The 15986-nt window shown below is 39.1% G+C and overlaps 2 protein-coding genes across 2 annotated transcripts in view; one reads left to right on the top strand and one right to left on the bottom strand.

Annotated features, from left to right (window-relative positions):
* pknox2 (pbx/knotted 1 homeobox 2) overlaps positions 1–9583 on the bottom strand; it is a 121120-nt gene extending 111537 nt beyond the window's left edge. The window contains exons 1-2 of the mRNA XM_042431854.1: positions 9500–9583; positions 6945–7167 (exon numbers count right to left, since the gene is read on the bottom strand). The gene's annotated coding sequence lies outside the window, so the exon portion shown is untranslated. The remainder of the gene's footprint in view (positions 1–6944; positions 7168–9499) is intronic.
* Positions 9040–15171, top strand: tmem218 (transmembrane protein 218). The gene is made up of 4 exons (XM_042430802.1): positions 9040–9354; positions 9458–9598; positions 10651–10753; positions 14791–15171. Exons 2-4 carry the CDS (start codon positions 9483–9485, stop codon positions 14923–14925), a joined length of 354 nt encoding a protein of 117 aa, XP_042286736.1. The 5' UTR covers positions 9040–9354; positions 9458–9482; the 3' UTR covers positions 14926–15171.
* Positions 15172–15986: the final 815 nt, after the last annotated feature.

Here is a 15986-nt window from a genome sequence, read left to right as displayed (position 1 = left end):
AATAATGTGAACTTGTCCTGTCTGGTTCTCAAAGTCAAAATAAACTTTTTCAATTTTTAGCCAATACCACAATCACTCCCCCCATTCCCAAAGTGCTTTTGTTGCCTAAACAAAAAGATAATGAATCATGTTTTATTTGCTATGAGTGGATATTGTATTGCAAAGGTGGATGTTTTAGGAAAATAAATAAAATACATTGTCAAATTATCTTTTACAGATGTGTCCAGGTGGAACATTTTTTTGACTTAGCAGATATGTTTAAAATGTTTCCTGATTATTGGGGTTATGGTTAGGGTTAGGGTTAGGGTTAGGGTTGGTTGCTTTACATTTCTCTCAGAATGTATTTGCTGCTACAAATTAGTGCTATACTGTATGAACATAATTTCAAGGTGACAGGGTTGCTGTGTCTGGTTCCACAATGTGTATTTTGTTATTTTATATTATACCATGTTTAGTTTGTGACTTTTTATGCAGTATTGGCAGCACTTTGAGTTAAAAGATACTGAGCCACTGAGAGTTAAACATCAAGGTAACATGGAACTTTCGCAGGTCAGTGTCAGAGGCATTTAAATCCTTTAGGCATGAAAATCGACTGATATGAGCCAGTATGCCAGAAGCCTTAATGAAATATAATACAGGGATAAAACAGTATATTCCTCCTTTAATATTTTAAGAGCGCAAGTCTCATGAAATACTGTAAAAGATGTAGCCTTCCCATAGGCAAATGAAATGCACTTCGACTGCAGCCTGTGCTGTCATAAAATCATAGCACTTTTATAGCAGGGGACAGGACTGCATAAAGGAAGTCATTTGCAGCTAATAAGAGCGATCACGAAAATGCATTAAGACTAATTATTCTGTCCTTGTCACTGTACAGTGCTTTTACTAAAGTCTGTTGATAAGCTGCTGTACCCAAAGAGGTTATACACTAACAAGTGTTTCATCAGGCGTCTGCAAAGACCACTCGGAGATTAACAGCAAGGTATATAAATGGATTTGAAGAGAAAGCCACTTTTGTTAAAGTCTAATGTCAAAATAAAGGAGCAGCTATAGGCTGAGTGAAAATATTGTCCTTCAGATCAATGGTGTCCTGGAGCGCAATAGTCTGAAACATTCAGATGAGATGTGAGTGGCAGAAAGAGACATACTTGAATATCTTTGGAGAGGATTCTGAAAAATGGAACCATGCCTTTTGGAGGTCACAACTTTAGTGCATTTTTATTTGAAGAGCAGAAGACTTCAATGAGCTGCTCTGCCAATAATCAAAGTATGGTGGTTTAAAAAGGTCGTCTACCACCATTTCTTCACAGAAGCTACTTTTTCATCTTTAGGGCACCTTTTCCCCCATTTCCATATGATTTGGGCACCTAAACTTTTTCTTACTACAGCTCATCTGTGTATCAATACAGCTGTAAATGTACCTAAAAGTGAAAAACAACTTCAGGAGATGGTCGGAGAGGCAACAGCGTTTCACAATGGTGATATGAGTTAGCTTAGTGTTCACAAAAATAGCTTCTGTTGATGTGTACTTGGCTGTAAAACTCTGTGTGTTTGTATTCAACCTTGTAATAAAAGTTATTCTGACTCACAGAGGAGGAACAACGGCTTTCCTGCTGGCAACAGCACTGCAGTGCTGAAAAACAGCTGCTACTGTACCTGCAGTACGGAAATACTAAAGCTTAAGCAAAAGAAACATCTAGTAACAATGAGACAACAAACAACATATGAGAATATTAATTTTCCTAAAGGTACACACACTCACTCGCATTTGACAAGAAAAAAGCACTGCTATTACAGACTGTATTGTATGAAACATATGAATGCATGGTGTAAAATTGGAGCTATTAGCATGGAAAACCAGCATTCATGACATTTCACACAGTGGTGTATCAACACTGTTAACTCTTAACTAAGGTTTAAAGACATTTTCAATAGTAGTGACACCATTTTGGCCTATGCATTTATTCATTTTAGATGGAAGCACAAATATGCAGCCACACACTGCTTGGTGGGATTTTCTCTGCTATGATCTGCTGTTGAATTCAAATCAAATATTTTGAACCTCGCCCAGCTCATCTGTTACCAGGACTCTAAAATATAATAAATTCAGGATTTACTGGCAGGCTTCATATTTCTCTGTGTGAAGCTCTACTCATTTATTAGGATTATCTACATTCCACCAGAGATAAGAACCAAAGGCACAATGAGGTTCGGAGTCTTGTTAAAGGTCTTTAAATGCAGAATATATAATACGCTGTTGCTAATTTGATTTTGTGCTTGATCCTTGAATAATAACCACAGATGTCTAAAAATAATGTTTAATTGTTTTTACTGCAAAAAAATAATGACATCAAAAGCAATTTATTCCGACACTATGGATTCTAAAGACATTAGAGAGTGGAAATAGCCTACTTCTTACACGTCTTTGAAATACACTTCACACACAGTAAACAGTGTATTTGTGTGTGCATCCTGCTGGTCGTATTGGACTCCTCTATTCTATGCTATGACTTCGACTTAAGTTTATAGAATGTGTCCCTGCTGGGTTTTCATTTCCTCTGTCTGAAAAAGGAATGCAATCAGAATACTGATGCTAAAATCATTACCTAATGACTTAAGCCTTTGTACGACTTCTTCCATGCTGTGGCGTTCACTTTTATAGACCCTGCTCAAGCACACGTCACATATTGTGTGGAGAAGAGCATTTGTAAAAGTTTGTTTGAAGACTGTCTCCGGGGCCAATTGATTCAAATGTGCAAAGTCCAATCAATTGCTGAATCACATTGTGAGGACTTGAATGGATTTTCCATATGTCTAGGTATGTCTGGGGTTTTTTTTTCAGCACAAGATGTTGTGAAGACGCATTATGAGCAAGGTGAGATTGAGATAACATGCTGATTTGTCCAAAACTTCACTGTTAAGTATGGTGAAAATAACATATGCTCATTAAGAAGGTACTAACAATCAACATCAACGTCACCTGCATACATTTTCTGTTCACATTGCTAATGTGTTATCATCTCTGTGAAACCACAGCTAGAGCTGTGACGATACAACACTTGTTTTTTTGAGAATTTGATCTTGAGATTTTTATCAGGATAACAACAATGAATCTGAAATGAATTTATAAAAAAGCTAATTATATTGACGCAGGCTTTTTTTTTTTAAGATGTAAAAGGTTTAAGTTTTGTTAGATGTTTCAAACAGAGGAAATTCATTATAAAATGTTCCATTGATGTTTCAGCAATAAAGCTACTGTCTAAAACAATTACATTTCTGTCTGATTACAGTTTTCTAGTTTGTCTAGCCCCGTGCCATACCACACAGACCTATCCTCTATGTATGTTCATGATATCTCTATGTCCTTCCAGAAACAAAGCTCCGTGATGTTGACAGTATGGAGGATCATTAAATTTGCCTGCTGTTCCTCTTGGAGCATAAATCAAGTCAATCCATCTCTCTCTCTGACCCCCCTCCCTGGTGGCTTACTTAGAGCCATGCCAACGCAGCACTGGCTGTGGAATGAGCAAGGGTAAGCATGCACGGGCTGTCCTTAAGCTGAGCTGTCTGACGGTATAAACAGGCCTCTGCCTCCTCTTGAGAGCAATAGGGATCAAGCGGGCTTAGTGGGTATGACCTGTGAGGGCCCAGACAGGGCCAAAACATGCAACACAACACAATTGTCTTAAGGATTGCTGCGCTATTGAACATGAGAAAACTACTACACATCACATTGCTCACGGGCCCGGAACAGGACCTAGATGCACTCCGCTGAGGATACCCAGCAGACTAAAGCCTTATGAATAATTCTGAACATCCTCTCACTTTTTTCCAGTCTGATTTAAGGAAGCAAGCCCCTCAAAAACAAATTAGACATCTCACAATTGGATAAAGTAAGGCCTATTAGTCTTACAAGACCTCAAGAAAAAAAAAAACAACCTTAGATCTTCTCAAAAAATGATGTATTGTTTTTTTTGGCATCATGCAGGGCAGAATTAGAGGCAAAGGCGAAGGAAATGACAATACATTTGCTTGTGGTTTAATTTCCTCAATTGCTTTATGGCCATACATAAATGCTTAAATTGGTTTGTAACATATGCTCTCCTCGCTCTGTTTACTTCCTTCATTTAGTGTGACTGAATCACTTTATTAGTGATTATCCCCTCAAAAGCTGCAGGAATGCACAGCATCACACCTCATCATGTAATTTACCCATATAGTAGGAATGGGAATATGCAAATAGTGTTTTGCAGCCTCAAATATGCCCCTGGGCTGCTTGTCCAATGACACAAATCATCAATTAAGATCTCAGCAGGGTTTGGGGATAAACTAAATTGGCATTATCCCTATCTGACAATATGTAGAGCAGTGTGGGGTACATCACAACAAAGAACAAACATCACTAAGGGTGATTGGTGGTGATGTGTTTCGATACGTTTGTTTGAGCATGTGTTTGTGTGTCTGTGTGTGTGTGTGTGTGTCGAAATTCATCCCCAGCTGAATCGTTCACTTTGAGACGCTGACAAAAGAGACCCGATCATTTGAATTGTGTAAAAGGTAACAGACCTTCTTTGGGTCTTTCAACAGCGACTCACAGCAACAACAACAGTGTCTTTCAAAGCATTTACTTTCACAGGGGATGCGAGTTTAGCTCCTCGTGGGATTTTATGCTCAGTACTCTGCACTTGTCAAATGTGTTTGATGGAAGGAGCTAAAGTGGTCTAAATCGCCATTGTGATTTGTCAGGGAAGCACATGATTAGTAAACAAATGGTTCAGGCATATTTAATTAAGCTAATGTACTCCCAGTGCTCAGACTGTAGTCTTAGCTGTGGGAGGCCTTTACTGTGTTGCACACTTTACAATATACAGTAACCAAGGAAAATGATACTGAACATTACATTTACAAGAAACTTGTGTTGTTTTTTTTTTCAAATGTAGATGTTTGCCAAAGCAATGTATGCAGTGGCATGTTTATTGAAGTGTACCGTGAATTTTAGGGGCATGAATCAAAGCTGACAGCAACCCCAACAGATGAGTCGACCCGGTTTGACTCACAGAACTAGCAAAACACGGTGAACGACCCGCGAGCCTGTGCCTTTTTTAATGGCGAGATCATTAAAATCAAATCGGACAGGGCAAGCTGCCTGACAAACACGAGCTCTGTCAAATCACACTGACTGCTTTTTTATGCCAGTCAAACGTCTCATATGAGTGAAATAGTCGTTCGAGCAATTATGGAATAAAGCAGTCATCTGAAATAGAAAGTGGTAAGTGGCACACAAAGAAGGCCAGTGTTCAGTCTAGGGAGGTTTCGCAGGGCAGGGTAGGCTGAGAGTAAACATTAGACCTCACTGAGATGTGGATAGTTTTAGCATTAGAAATACTTCAATCAAAGAGACACAGACAGGTTCAGGCTCCTTAGTTTGACCTTTTCAAATACAAACGAGGGAGAATTTTTTTTGCTTCACACGACTTTCTGGAATAGTGCAAGACATTAGCTCCATGTTGTTTGCTGTTTATGAACTGCAAAGAGAAATTGAAGACAGCCATCTGTCACAAGTTACCAATTTAACATTATATATATATATATATATATACATATATACTTTATTAGGTACACGTGTGCAATCGAATGCAATCCAATACAACAGTTCTGCCATAAATTCTACTTTTATGAAGCTTATACATTTTCAATTTTTGTTGACATTGTCAGAAAGGTTTTAATTCTACTTTATGTTTATTATTGAGGTCACAGTGGGTGGTGGTGTACTGGAGTACATTATATTGAAAAGTGTTCCTAATATATAGTAATATATAATATATTCCTCAAATATGTTAATGCAGTGGACAAAATATTAGGAACACCATTCAATGTAATGCACTCCAGTACACACACACACACACACACACACACACACACACACATATATATAGTATTTATTTTCTTTCAAGTCTGATATAAATAGGATTATTACTTTATTTTTGACACAAACAACAACAAAAAAAACAGCCCCATAGAAGATTTTCCACTCTCTCTCTCTCTCTCTCACACACACACACACACACACACACACACACACACACACAATCAATAAGATTTATTATGATCAAAAAACTGGTGAATTAATTTGAATAAAATCTAAGATGTTATTTTATACTGAAAATTATTGAATGTTATTTTTCAGCAACACACCAAGTTTGCGAGTCAAAATAAAAGCCTTTTTTTTTTTTTTACTCAAATAAAAACACAACGCAACTTCAACATTAGAAAAAGAAAATCGCACGAACAGTGAAAAGACACCACCACACGGCTTTAGCACGGAAGATTCACACCATCAGACATTAACTGTTAATTTTTACAAATAACGTGGTGTTCCGGTGCTAATTGACAAAAGCCAGAGATAAAATTCCAGCTTCCTGCAGCTATGCGATCATTCTCTCCGATCCGATCACTATTATAAATATTACTCTCTAAATTACACGCTTTTGCACTAAAACATCCACCGAAAATACATCCTACACATGTATCACAAACAACAAACATTACCGACACATTTTTTAAATCCAAACGCCGCATCAAGCAAAAGAAAAAAAAAAATCCACTGGTCTTTCAGTCCAGTACAAAACTGCATCTCCTCTCCTTTCCCTCTCTCTTTTTTCTCCCCCTCCTTTACTTCCCCCTCCCTCCCTTCCTCTCTCTCTCTCTCTCTCTCTCTCTCTCTCTCCCTCCCTCTCTCTCTCTCTCTCTCTCTTTCCCTCCCTCTCTCCCTTTCTCCCTCTCTCTCTCTCCCTCTCTCACTCTGCTCTGGCCTGTCTGGCTGTCTGACTGTATGAATAATGTCCTGCCTTTTGTAATGAAGGGGGGGAAAAGGGGAAAAAAGGACGCTGAAGTGGTAAAGCCCTGCTCCCATGCACTGACATTGAAAATGAATGACAGCTTACCTGCATGCCAATCTTCATCAGACTGACACTGGGCTGACAGCACAGCCTATACTCCTCCACACAGCCGGTGACGTCAGCCATGCCAGGCCCCTCCCACCTCCATCTCCATCCCGCTCCCCGTTTTCCCAACCCCGGGCTGCTGATGCCTTCCAGTGTCCATGGGAAATACGGCAATCTACGCGTGGGGCTCCATGAGAATGGTAATTCCCATAAACACATCAACCTGGGGAAAGATAGGATTTACTGTTTGCGCTCAGGTTGTATGGGAACACCTGCGGGTTCAATGCAATGACTTGGAGGTGATGAAGTTCTAAATACCACCGTGTTTAATCTCCCTGCATTGCTTGTGCATGACAGGAAGAATAAGGATTTATAGTTAGCCTATTCATTTCAATGTCAACAACAAATGCACATGTAATGTCTCCATTATGTTCTATTTTGGCATACAAACAACAAAATACATAGTGTTTAACATGGCAACACAATTGAGAAGTATCATATGATCTTACTCAACCATTCCTTTTGCATACAAATGTTCTTCTGAATGAGCTTACAGTGTCTCTGATGGTAAAAGAGTAGAATACAAGATAGAATGTGGGGGTAAGGAAAAAGTCTCTTTTAACATATGAGAGAGATGCCAATGATAAAAGAGGTTTTTACTTATTTGTTGCAGGAAACCTGATTAATCCCTTCTTAATTTTTGCAATTATCATTATGCAAATTTCCTCTCCTGCAGGCAAATGCACCCTAAATCATTCTGGTCTATATAAACTACTGAAACGATCAGAGATACAGGGGGAAGACACTGGAACACCAGGTTGCCAGTCAGAGTCCGTAAGAATCAGAGCGAAATGTTCTCTGTTGCTTGCTCTTTCATCTGCCTGACTTTTTTGAGACTGTGGAGGAAATTAAATCATCTGAGTGAAATCCAGGCCTCTTTATATTCTTTTTACTTGTTTTAATTCACAGTCCTCTTCTAAATGACTTCTTAATTAAGTAACAATAGGCACAAGACAGTTTTTACAGTGTGCTATTCATTAGTAAACCCTAGATGTAGGCCTCATATATCATACGAGGGGCACTTAAAGGCAACACGTCTTCCTCCAGTAAGCAGAGGCACCGCCACTTAGGACTCATTTGTTTTGAATGGCGGATCTGGCCAGCCCTCTGTCGGTCGGCATTTATCATTACATGCCTCGAAAAGACAGGTGCCCCATGAACCCTCAAAGCATGAATATTCACAACTAGGCTTGAAACGACAGGAGTTTATATTGAGACAACAATTATCCCATTTCGTCTGCATTCTAGTAAAATAGTGTCTAAGTAGACTACAGAAGAGTATCTCAAAAGTACAGAACTTGAAAGGCCACTCCTGCTACCTAGTGTAACTTTCTGTCCTCAGACAGTCTACCAAGTGAAGAAAGGTGCTTTGAAGAAAAGTGTGTGTGTGTGTGTGTGTGTGTGTGTGTGTGTGTGTGTGTGTGTGAGAGAGAGAGAGAGAGAGAGAGAGAGAGAGAGAGAGAGAGCGCGCGCGCATTTGCACTGTGCTGATCTCTGTACATAGACTTAATTAACATACAGAACAAATATCTTTAAATACATTCATTTTTTTTTTTTTAAAAAGTTGCAGTGTTTATATATTTCTGGATTATTTGTATTTACATTTTTTCCTGCATTTTTCTATTTAAAGTTGTTTTCTTACTTATCTGTGTATATATTTCTAACAGAAAAATCACAATTATTCTGTGTATGTACATTGTTTGTTGTTTTTATTTCATACTTGCTTTGACAATGTAAACGTCTGTTTCCCATTCAAAGAAAGCGTGAGAGAGAGAGAGAGAGAGAGAGAGAGGGAGAGAGAGAGCCTAGCTGGCTGTGATGAAACTCACTACGGTTTTTTTGCGCTTGTTCAGAAGTAATTATGTGTTCTTGGTCAGATTGTTTTGAATTGTCTACTGACTGGCGGGATATTACGGTGCTATGACGGTCTTTTCGCAGTTTGTAGGCGTGTAGCTCGCGTTTCGGGCGCTCCTGTACAACAGAATAGATTATGACCTGCTCAAATGCTTCAAGTCTATAATAAATGCGTCATACAGAGGAAAGGTGAATGAACGGTAAAACCGGCAGGCAGCTTGGTGAAGTTCTGTATCATTTCCCACGCGTTCCTTAGATTTTCAGTAACGATGCATTTGATTGGCTAGTCTTCAGTCCGTCTATCCAATTAAACTCCAGTTTGCTGTTACCAGGAAGCGAGAGACGCGATGAAAGGGGCTAACCTATCGCTTGAACTGATTAACGTACTTCTTGACAAACGACGAGTTTAAAGACAGCAACGAGTCACTTTTACGAAAATAAAACTCCACGTCGAACAGTCGGAGTGACATGTTTTCATTGGACGATACTGTAGCCGGTAGCCTCACTTGTTTAACTTACAGTAGTGCTTGATAATGTCGTAAAACAGTATACCCACATAACCGTATTAACGTTAGCTGTTCTGTCTGTCGAATAAACAGCCTTAAAAGGTTGCTTAACAAAAAAATGGCAGGTAACGTTACCGTGTTGGAAGTCGGTACAGGCGTTTTCGTCGTTGCTGTCGTTTGGATTGCAGCTCTGGTGTTTGGGATGATGCTGCTGAGAGCATCTGGATCCGCAAAGTGAGTAACGACAGCACTAACACACACTCCTCACAGCAGCCCGCTCACGAAACATTTGCATAAGTACATAAAGAATAGCCCACATAACTGTTACGAGACGGTTTACCTCATATGGGAGTCGGTCAACAACATTTTTCCTTCAAATTACCCGCACTTTAATGTTGTTTTGCTTGTCAACCAAAGCACACATCTTCTGGGACATAAAGAGCTTAACCATTAGTAAGTTCTTCTAGTAAATAGGGCATATGCATGGCTCATCAGGTGGCCTTTTATTCCAATAAAATGTTATAAAACATGATGGTTCATATGTCTCACTGAAGACCACAGTGGTGTGTTTTAGGAAGGATAAATTGTAGGAATATCGACAATCGAAAAGCTGAAATGTAATCGAATTAAGTGTCAAACTGAAGAGTGCACTAATGATTTTAAAAGTACAGTTTTTAAGCGTGTTCTAGCTGGTATGAATTTATTGCTGATAAGTACTGTATACATATCAACATCAAACTGTTTCTCATAGAAAGCTTGCAACTCCAAATATTATGTTGTCTGCCCAGAGAGAGCAGCAACATAACTATAGCGTCCTGACTTAAATTCTATAAAGTGATTCATTACACCCGCATGGTGAATTCTGCTGTACTAACTCATTGCTTATACCATTCACATTGTAATCCCTGCTGAATAATACTCAGACCCTCATATGACTTCACTCAGTAAATGCTTATTTGTGTAGAATACACCGTGACTCCAAACACTGTGCACTTGTTAGGTGCAGTTACAGTAAAGTTTAGGTGAAACATCATGCTATTTACTTGAAAGTTAGCAACTTTTTTAAATACACTATGAAGAATATAACAATACAATGGTTGTGGTTGGTACTTTTTAATGAAATTATCAGCTGATAACCACATGTTTACTGCAACTCTTACCTAGAGAACATCAAATCAGCTGTGGGAGTCCTCCTGTTATCCTCTTTGTGTGTGTGTGTGTGTGTGTGTGTGTGTGTGTGTGTGTGTGTGTGTGTGTGTGTGTGTGTGTGTGTTGTGTCTTGCCAGGTTAGGAGTTATCCCTGTTTTCCTCCTGGCTCTCACCATCACTCTGGCTCTGGTGTTTTTCCCTCGCAGCCCAGAGACCACACCTGCTGTCAAAGAGATAAAGGTGAGCTTTTTTTCTTTAAAAAAATGACTCCAAACAGTTCATCGATTATCAAAATAGATGGTGATTAATTTAATAGTTGGCCACTGATCGACTGATCATTGCAGCTCTGTATCAGGCCGTTTACTGCATTGCAAAACATTGTGTTATTATTGTGGTACAAGTACAATGACAGTGTCATGTAATGGATCTGTACTTCAGCTGATAACAGAAGCTGGCCTGGGATGGGTTTTTATGTGGCTTTCATTACCACCAAATGGTAAAAAAAAGTACAGTACAGTAAATAATAATAGTAAACAAAATATACAGTCACATATTTCATGCTTACAAATGACTACAGTACAACAAACATGTAACTTTATTACAGATTAACATCTGACGAGGTTATTCATATTTTGTGTGCGTACGTGTGTTGCTCAGATCATGTGTGGTTGTAACTCTATTGATTGAGATAGGTGCATATAAACAACCCATCCCAAACAACACCTCAACTGTGTGATATAAGCGAGTATCTAAAGTGCCGTCTGCCTTTAAATAGTATTTGTCATTGTGTGCATGCGTGCGCACTTTGTGTTTGTGCTCGTCGTAAAGGCCCGCTCTGCTTTATCTTAGTCCAGCAGCAACACAGAACAAACACTCCCCCATGTTGCCTCCAGGTCGTGCCAATAAGCCAGCCAGATCTGCCAAGCAAGCTGCCACCCCATAGAAATAGCAGAGCAGAGCCCCGTCCTGGCCAGCTCACATTTTATAGCCTTTGTGCAAAGGCAGATACCAGACCAGCAGCAGAGAGAGGAAGCAAAATGTGACTTCCTGGATTTCTGTACCAGGCTTACGGGTAAAAAATCAACCCATGCCTACCTCAGAAACTGAACCTTGTGTTTAAAAGATGCAGGGTGTGAACTATAGGGGAGCCAATGTTCCCCTGAAAACATGATTTGTGAAATTTTCCTCATCATCATGGATCATGCATAAGGTTAGGCTATTATTGATGTATGATTCATGCATGAGAGTGATTCAACACTAATTAACTTTAATAAAGATACCGGCATGCATGCTATTCTTGCCATCACCATTTAAGAGTGGCGCTATGATGTCATAAAGTTTGCTCACTTTAAATCAAAGATCAGAAAAAAACAAACTTTCTTAGTTTGTACGACATTGCCGATTATTCCCATGTCTGTTTTGTATTCAGCGTACAGATATGTCGAAAAGAAAAGAAGGAAGCTTACTCACAAATTTTAGATTTGCCGAAAAATCTAAGCCGATCGACTCTGAAGTCAGGCATCTGTGGTCACGATTCCCAATTAACTGTATGTGATGCATGTGTGTGTTGTTACAGGCTGGTTTGTTGATAAGTGACACTCGCATTTGATGTCTTAATTGTACCGAGAAATGATTGTGCTCATCTGTATGCGATGGGTAACTTTACTGTTGTTGATGAGGATTCGATCCCTTATAGGCAGCCCAGCGCGCTCTGTTTTTGATTTAATGCTCATTTGACCTATCTGTGTCCTATTTTATAATCCATCTCTGCAGAGTGTACCGTGTCCTGCTTTAGTTGGCCGTATTGTATCATACTGTGATGTTTGGTTTTGATACCAGCATCATTAACTGTCATTAACTAATTATTATGTATTAGATGTGCTGACATAAAGCAAGTAGGCCTACATACGTGCAGCTGTGAATGTGACCGTCAGTTACAGAAAGCCATTGTATAGTTTGCACACAGGTTACATGTACAATCACTTGTAATAATGACACCATATAATGCTAGCAAAAAGTCATTATCACCTGGCTTTGTAAAGAGCTCTTAACCTTAATCGTCAAGTGGCCTGTTATTTCCCTGAAACGGGAGGAAGTATAATAAAATATTTCATTCAGAGAAAAGCTCACATGATTGTATTCTCATGATGATTTAATCATTTCTTGCTTATTTTAAAGGGTCGCTTTCACCTATCTGTGATATTTTCGGCTGAAATAAATTGATGTCAATAGCCGGTTACCATACAGGAGTAGAAAACATGTTATTTGTCTTTTGCAGCTGTGTGTGTTAATATCTAACCTCTTGCTGTTAAACAAAAGTAAAATATCACAGTGCCAATTAGGCCAGTCCCAGACTAGGGGTGGGGGTGGTTTCATACCAGACCCCCCCTCTCCCACCCGCCCCCCCACCTGCCTGCCTGCCTGCCTGCCTGCCTGCCCCCCACCCGTGCGCTCAATGGCACATTAATAAAACATGACCCACACTTTGGTTCCTGCTTGCTGCTTAATTGGCAAATTAAAAAGTGAGATGTGTTAAATGCATCCATAAGAGACGGCATACATCAACCCCACCTCTCCTAGACACTAGTGTATTTATACACACACACTCACACACACACACACACACACACACACCTACTCTCATTCCATCATAGTCCCTTTGAAATATGTCTTTAGTCAGCAGTCGGGCCGCCGCTCTTCTGGCATTATCTGGCTTAAGGGCAGTTTCTCACTTTGGATTCATGGGTAGCTCATGATCTAAATATTAACACAGAGCCAGCACTATCAGAGAAGTGTTGATTAAATCTTCAAACTTCTCCTAACTAAAGCAACACCAGTGCCAGTGTCTAGGTTCTATTGTTCCTGCTGTAGATCAACTTCAGCTGATTATCCATCTAGATAAATGATCTTAAAATAACAATCACCCTAGAATCAGCATGTGGTTTCAACACTAGTGTGTGACCAGTTAAAAACAAAACTACTTATAATGTGAATACACAAGTTATTCCCTCAATATACAGACCTCAGTCAATATATGAATCAATAAGCGCTAGTCCTCTATATGTCAGATTGTGGCCAGCTCTGAAAGGTTGTGCTCACACTGGCTTTGATACAGACACATCACAGCATGGTTAGAAATAAATATCAATCTGTTTATTAAGTGGTCCCCACTGATGCTGCATAATAAATGCTGGAAGCACCTCCATCAATACAGCTACACAGCGCTAATGCTACAAATACTTACTGTTAGGAATGCATTCTGATTGTGCTTCTATGTAGAAGGTAACAAGACTAGGTTCACAAATTTCATAAGAACAGGGATTAAAAGACAGCATGTAATGTAGATCAGTCATATATGGCTGATAGGCAGATACCCATTCACTACATTGAACCGATGTATCACTAAACTAAACTAGTGGTTAGTTTGATCTCAAATGCAAATTAAAGTAAATGTGCTTACTGATGAGGAAAATTGGGACTTTGCTTATTTTCCTTTGGTTTTGACATCTCCGTCACTTTCATAACGGATGAAACATTCATCAAACAGCAGTTCTGTGGAATGCCACACAGAGTTAGGTAATTCATCCTGTCTGGATTATCTCAAATGAAATCTAGCTGTGTGTTCTTCTTGCACTCCTTTTGTCTATTTATCACAAAAAGAAGCCAGCTGATGTGTAACCTGAGGCAAAGCTGTGTATCAATGTTCCTCCAGTGCTGCAGGCAGGCAGCGCTGACCCTAAGATAAAGTATCCAAAACATTGAATGAGCGTCCCTCGGTGCTCCTATCAGTTCAGCTTCTGGTGATGAACAGTTAGTCTGCATTGCCAACTGTAGAAAAATAAATGATATCAATTCCTTTTGTTATCATGTTAACCAAAAAATCCCTTGCAGACATGTTTTAAGACTTATAAGAACACTCTGCTTGGAATAATAAAATGTGTCAAATATTTTTTTTTTCACACAGAAAAGTTCAATTACACAGATAAAAAATCTCAACATGACACCCACTCCTTAGCTGTCATTCTGTTGTGTGTGTGTGTGGTGAGTGCCTGTTCAAGGCCTCACATACTGCCACACTATCTCCCTGCTGCCACACAAAGCCTTTGTGAAAGCCCTCTCATGACATCTAGCGGCTAATTGAGGAAATACTGAAATGATGCACCTATACTTGTGTTTCCCATGTACTAGATTTTGTTTACTAAGTACAGATGATTTAGTGTGTAATTATGAAGAACTCCTAATAGTGAATGAACTCACCGGTTTTGTTTACTCTACAGATAGTGGACACTTTGTTCATCGGCCGCTATGTGCTGCTGGCCGTGGTGAGCGCTGTCTTTCTGGTGGCATTCTTCATGCTGCTCCCCTTTCATTTCCTGGAGCCAGTCTATGCCAAAGCTTTAAGAACACAGTAGAGCTGCCACAGTCAGAGCTGGCACCAGGATCACATCACTGATGTACACAACTGATGACAAGCAGGGGCCATCAAGAGGCCCCGCTTCATCTGGAAACGGACTACAGAAACAGCAGGGGAGCCGCTGTTTACTTCATGGTCAAATGTTTGTTGGTTGTTGAATTGTCTATGTATAACCAACAGATATCCAGCAGTACTTTTATTTATGTTTTATATCATTGTATGAATAAATATGTTTTTTATTTGATGTGTTCAGAGTATTACAGATATTACTGGTCAACCAGCACTGAGACTCTCTCCACCTTTTTTTTTTAATAAAAATAAAATAATAACATAGCTACATGGATTTTTCAGATTTTTTGTTGTAACCTCCTATCTTCTTAATTCCTGAGGTACTATCAAGGTGATATAACAAATTAAGGTGTTAATGACAGGTACATGACTCACATTTAAGTGAGTGTGATCCACTGCACTAAGTGAAGGTTATTCATTATAATTCTAAATGCATCTTATGTGATGTCTCCCTGAAGCTGAGAGATTTCATTTGTGGCTCTTCAACTGGACTAAACAGTGTTCATGTAGTGGGTTTTGTTTTTTTTACTGTAGCTAATTTGAATATTGCTAATAAAAATACATCACATTAATAATAACTTGAGCACAGATTTTTTTTCTTCCCCAGCTTGAAAAGGAGGGTCAGCAACATCAAACACAGAAAAAACATATTGTATTATGTAATATGACACACCGAAGCAGTTGACGTACAGTATTTGTATCACTGAACATGTTTATTCATTGTTACTGTTTTTATAAATAGGCATCAATTCTCTACACTCAAGACACTTTTCAGTACTGGATATGAAATATACTGAACAAAATGTGATAATCAGTTTAGTTGACAGCTCGGTCATACTGGTTCAAATAGTTATGTGGTGAAAGACTGGATATGGGCTGAAGAATTCAAATTTTGCAATTTGTTGGGTGTAAACAGATGTCTCAGAGGTATTTCCATTAAGGTCAGTTGGTGTTCAAATATTTTGTTTTTTTCTTTTTGAGTGGCCAAAC

This window comes from Thunnus maccoyii, chromosome 13 (assembly GCF_910596095.1).
Source record: "Thunnus maccoyii chromosome 13, fThuMac1.1, whole genome shotgun sequence".
Classification (NCBI taxonomy): domain Eukaryota; kingdom Metazoa; phylum Chordata; class Actinopteri; order Scombriformes; family Scombridae; genus Thunnus; species Thunnus maccoyii.
The sequence above is the reverse complement of the archived record's forward strand: the minus strand, read 5'-3'. Positions and strand labels throughout refer to the sequence as shown.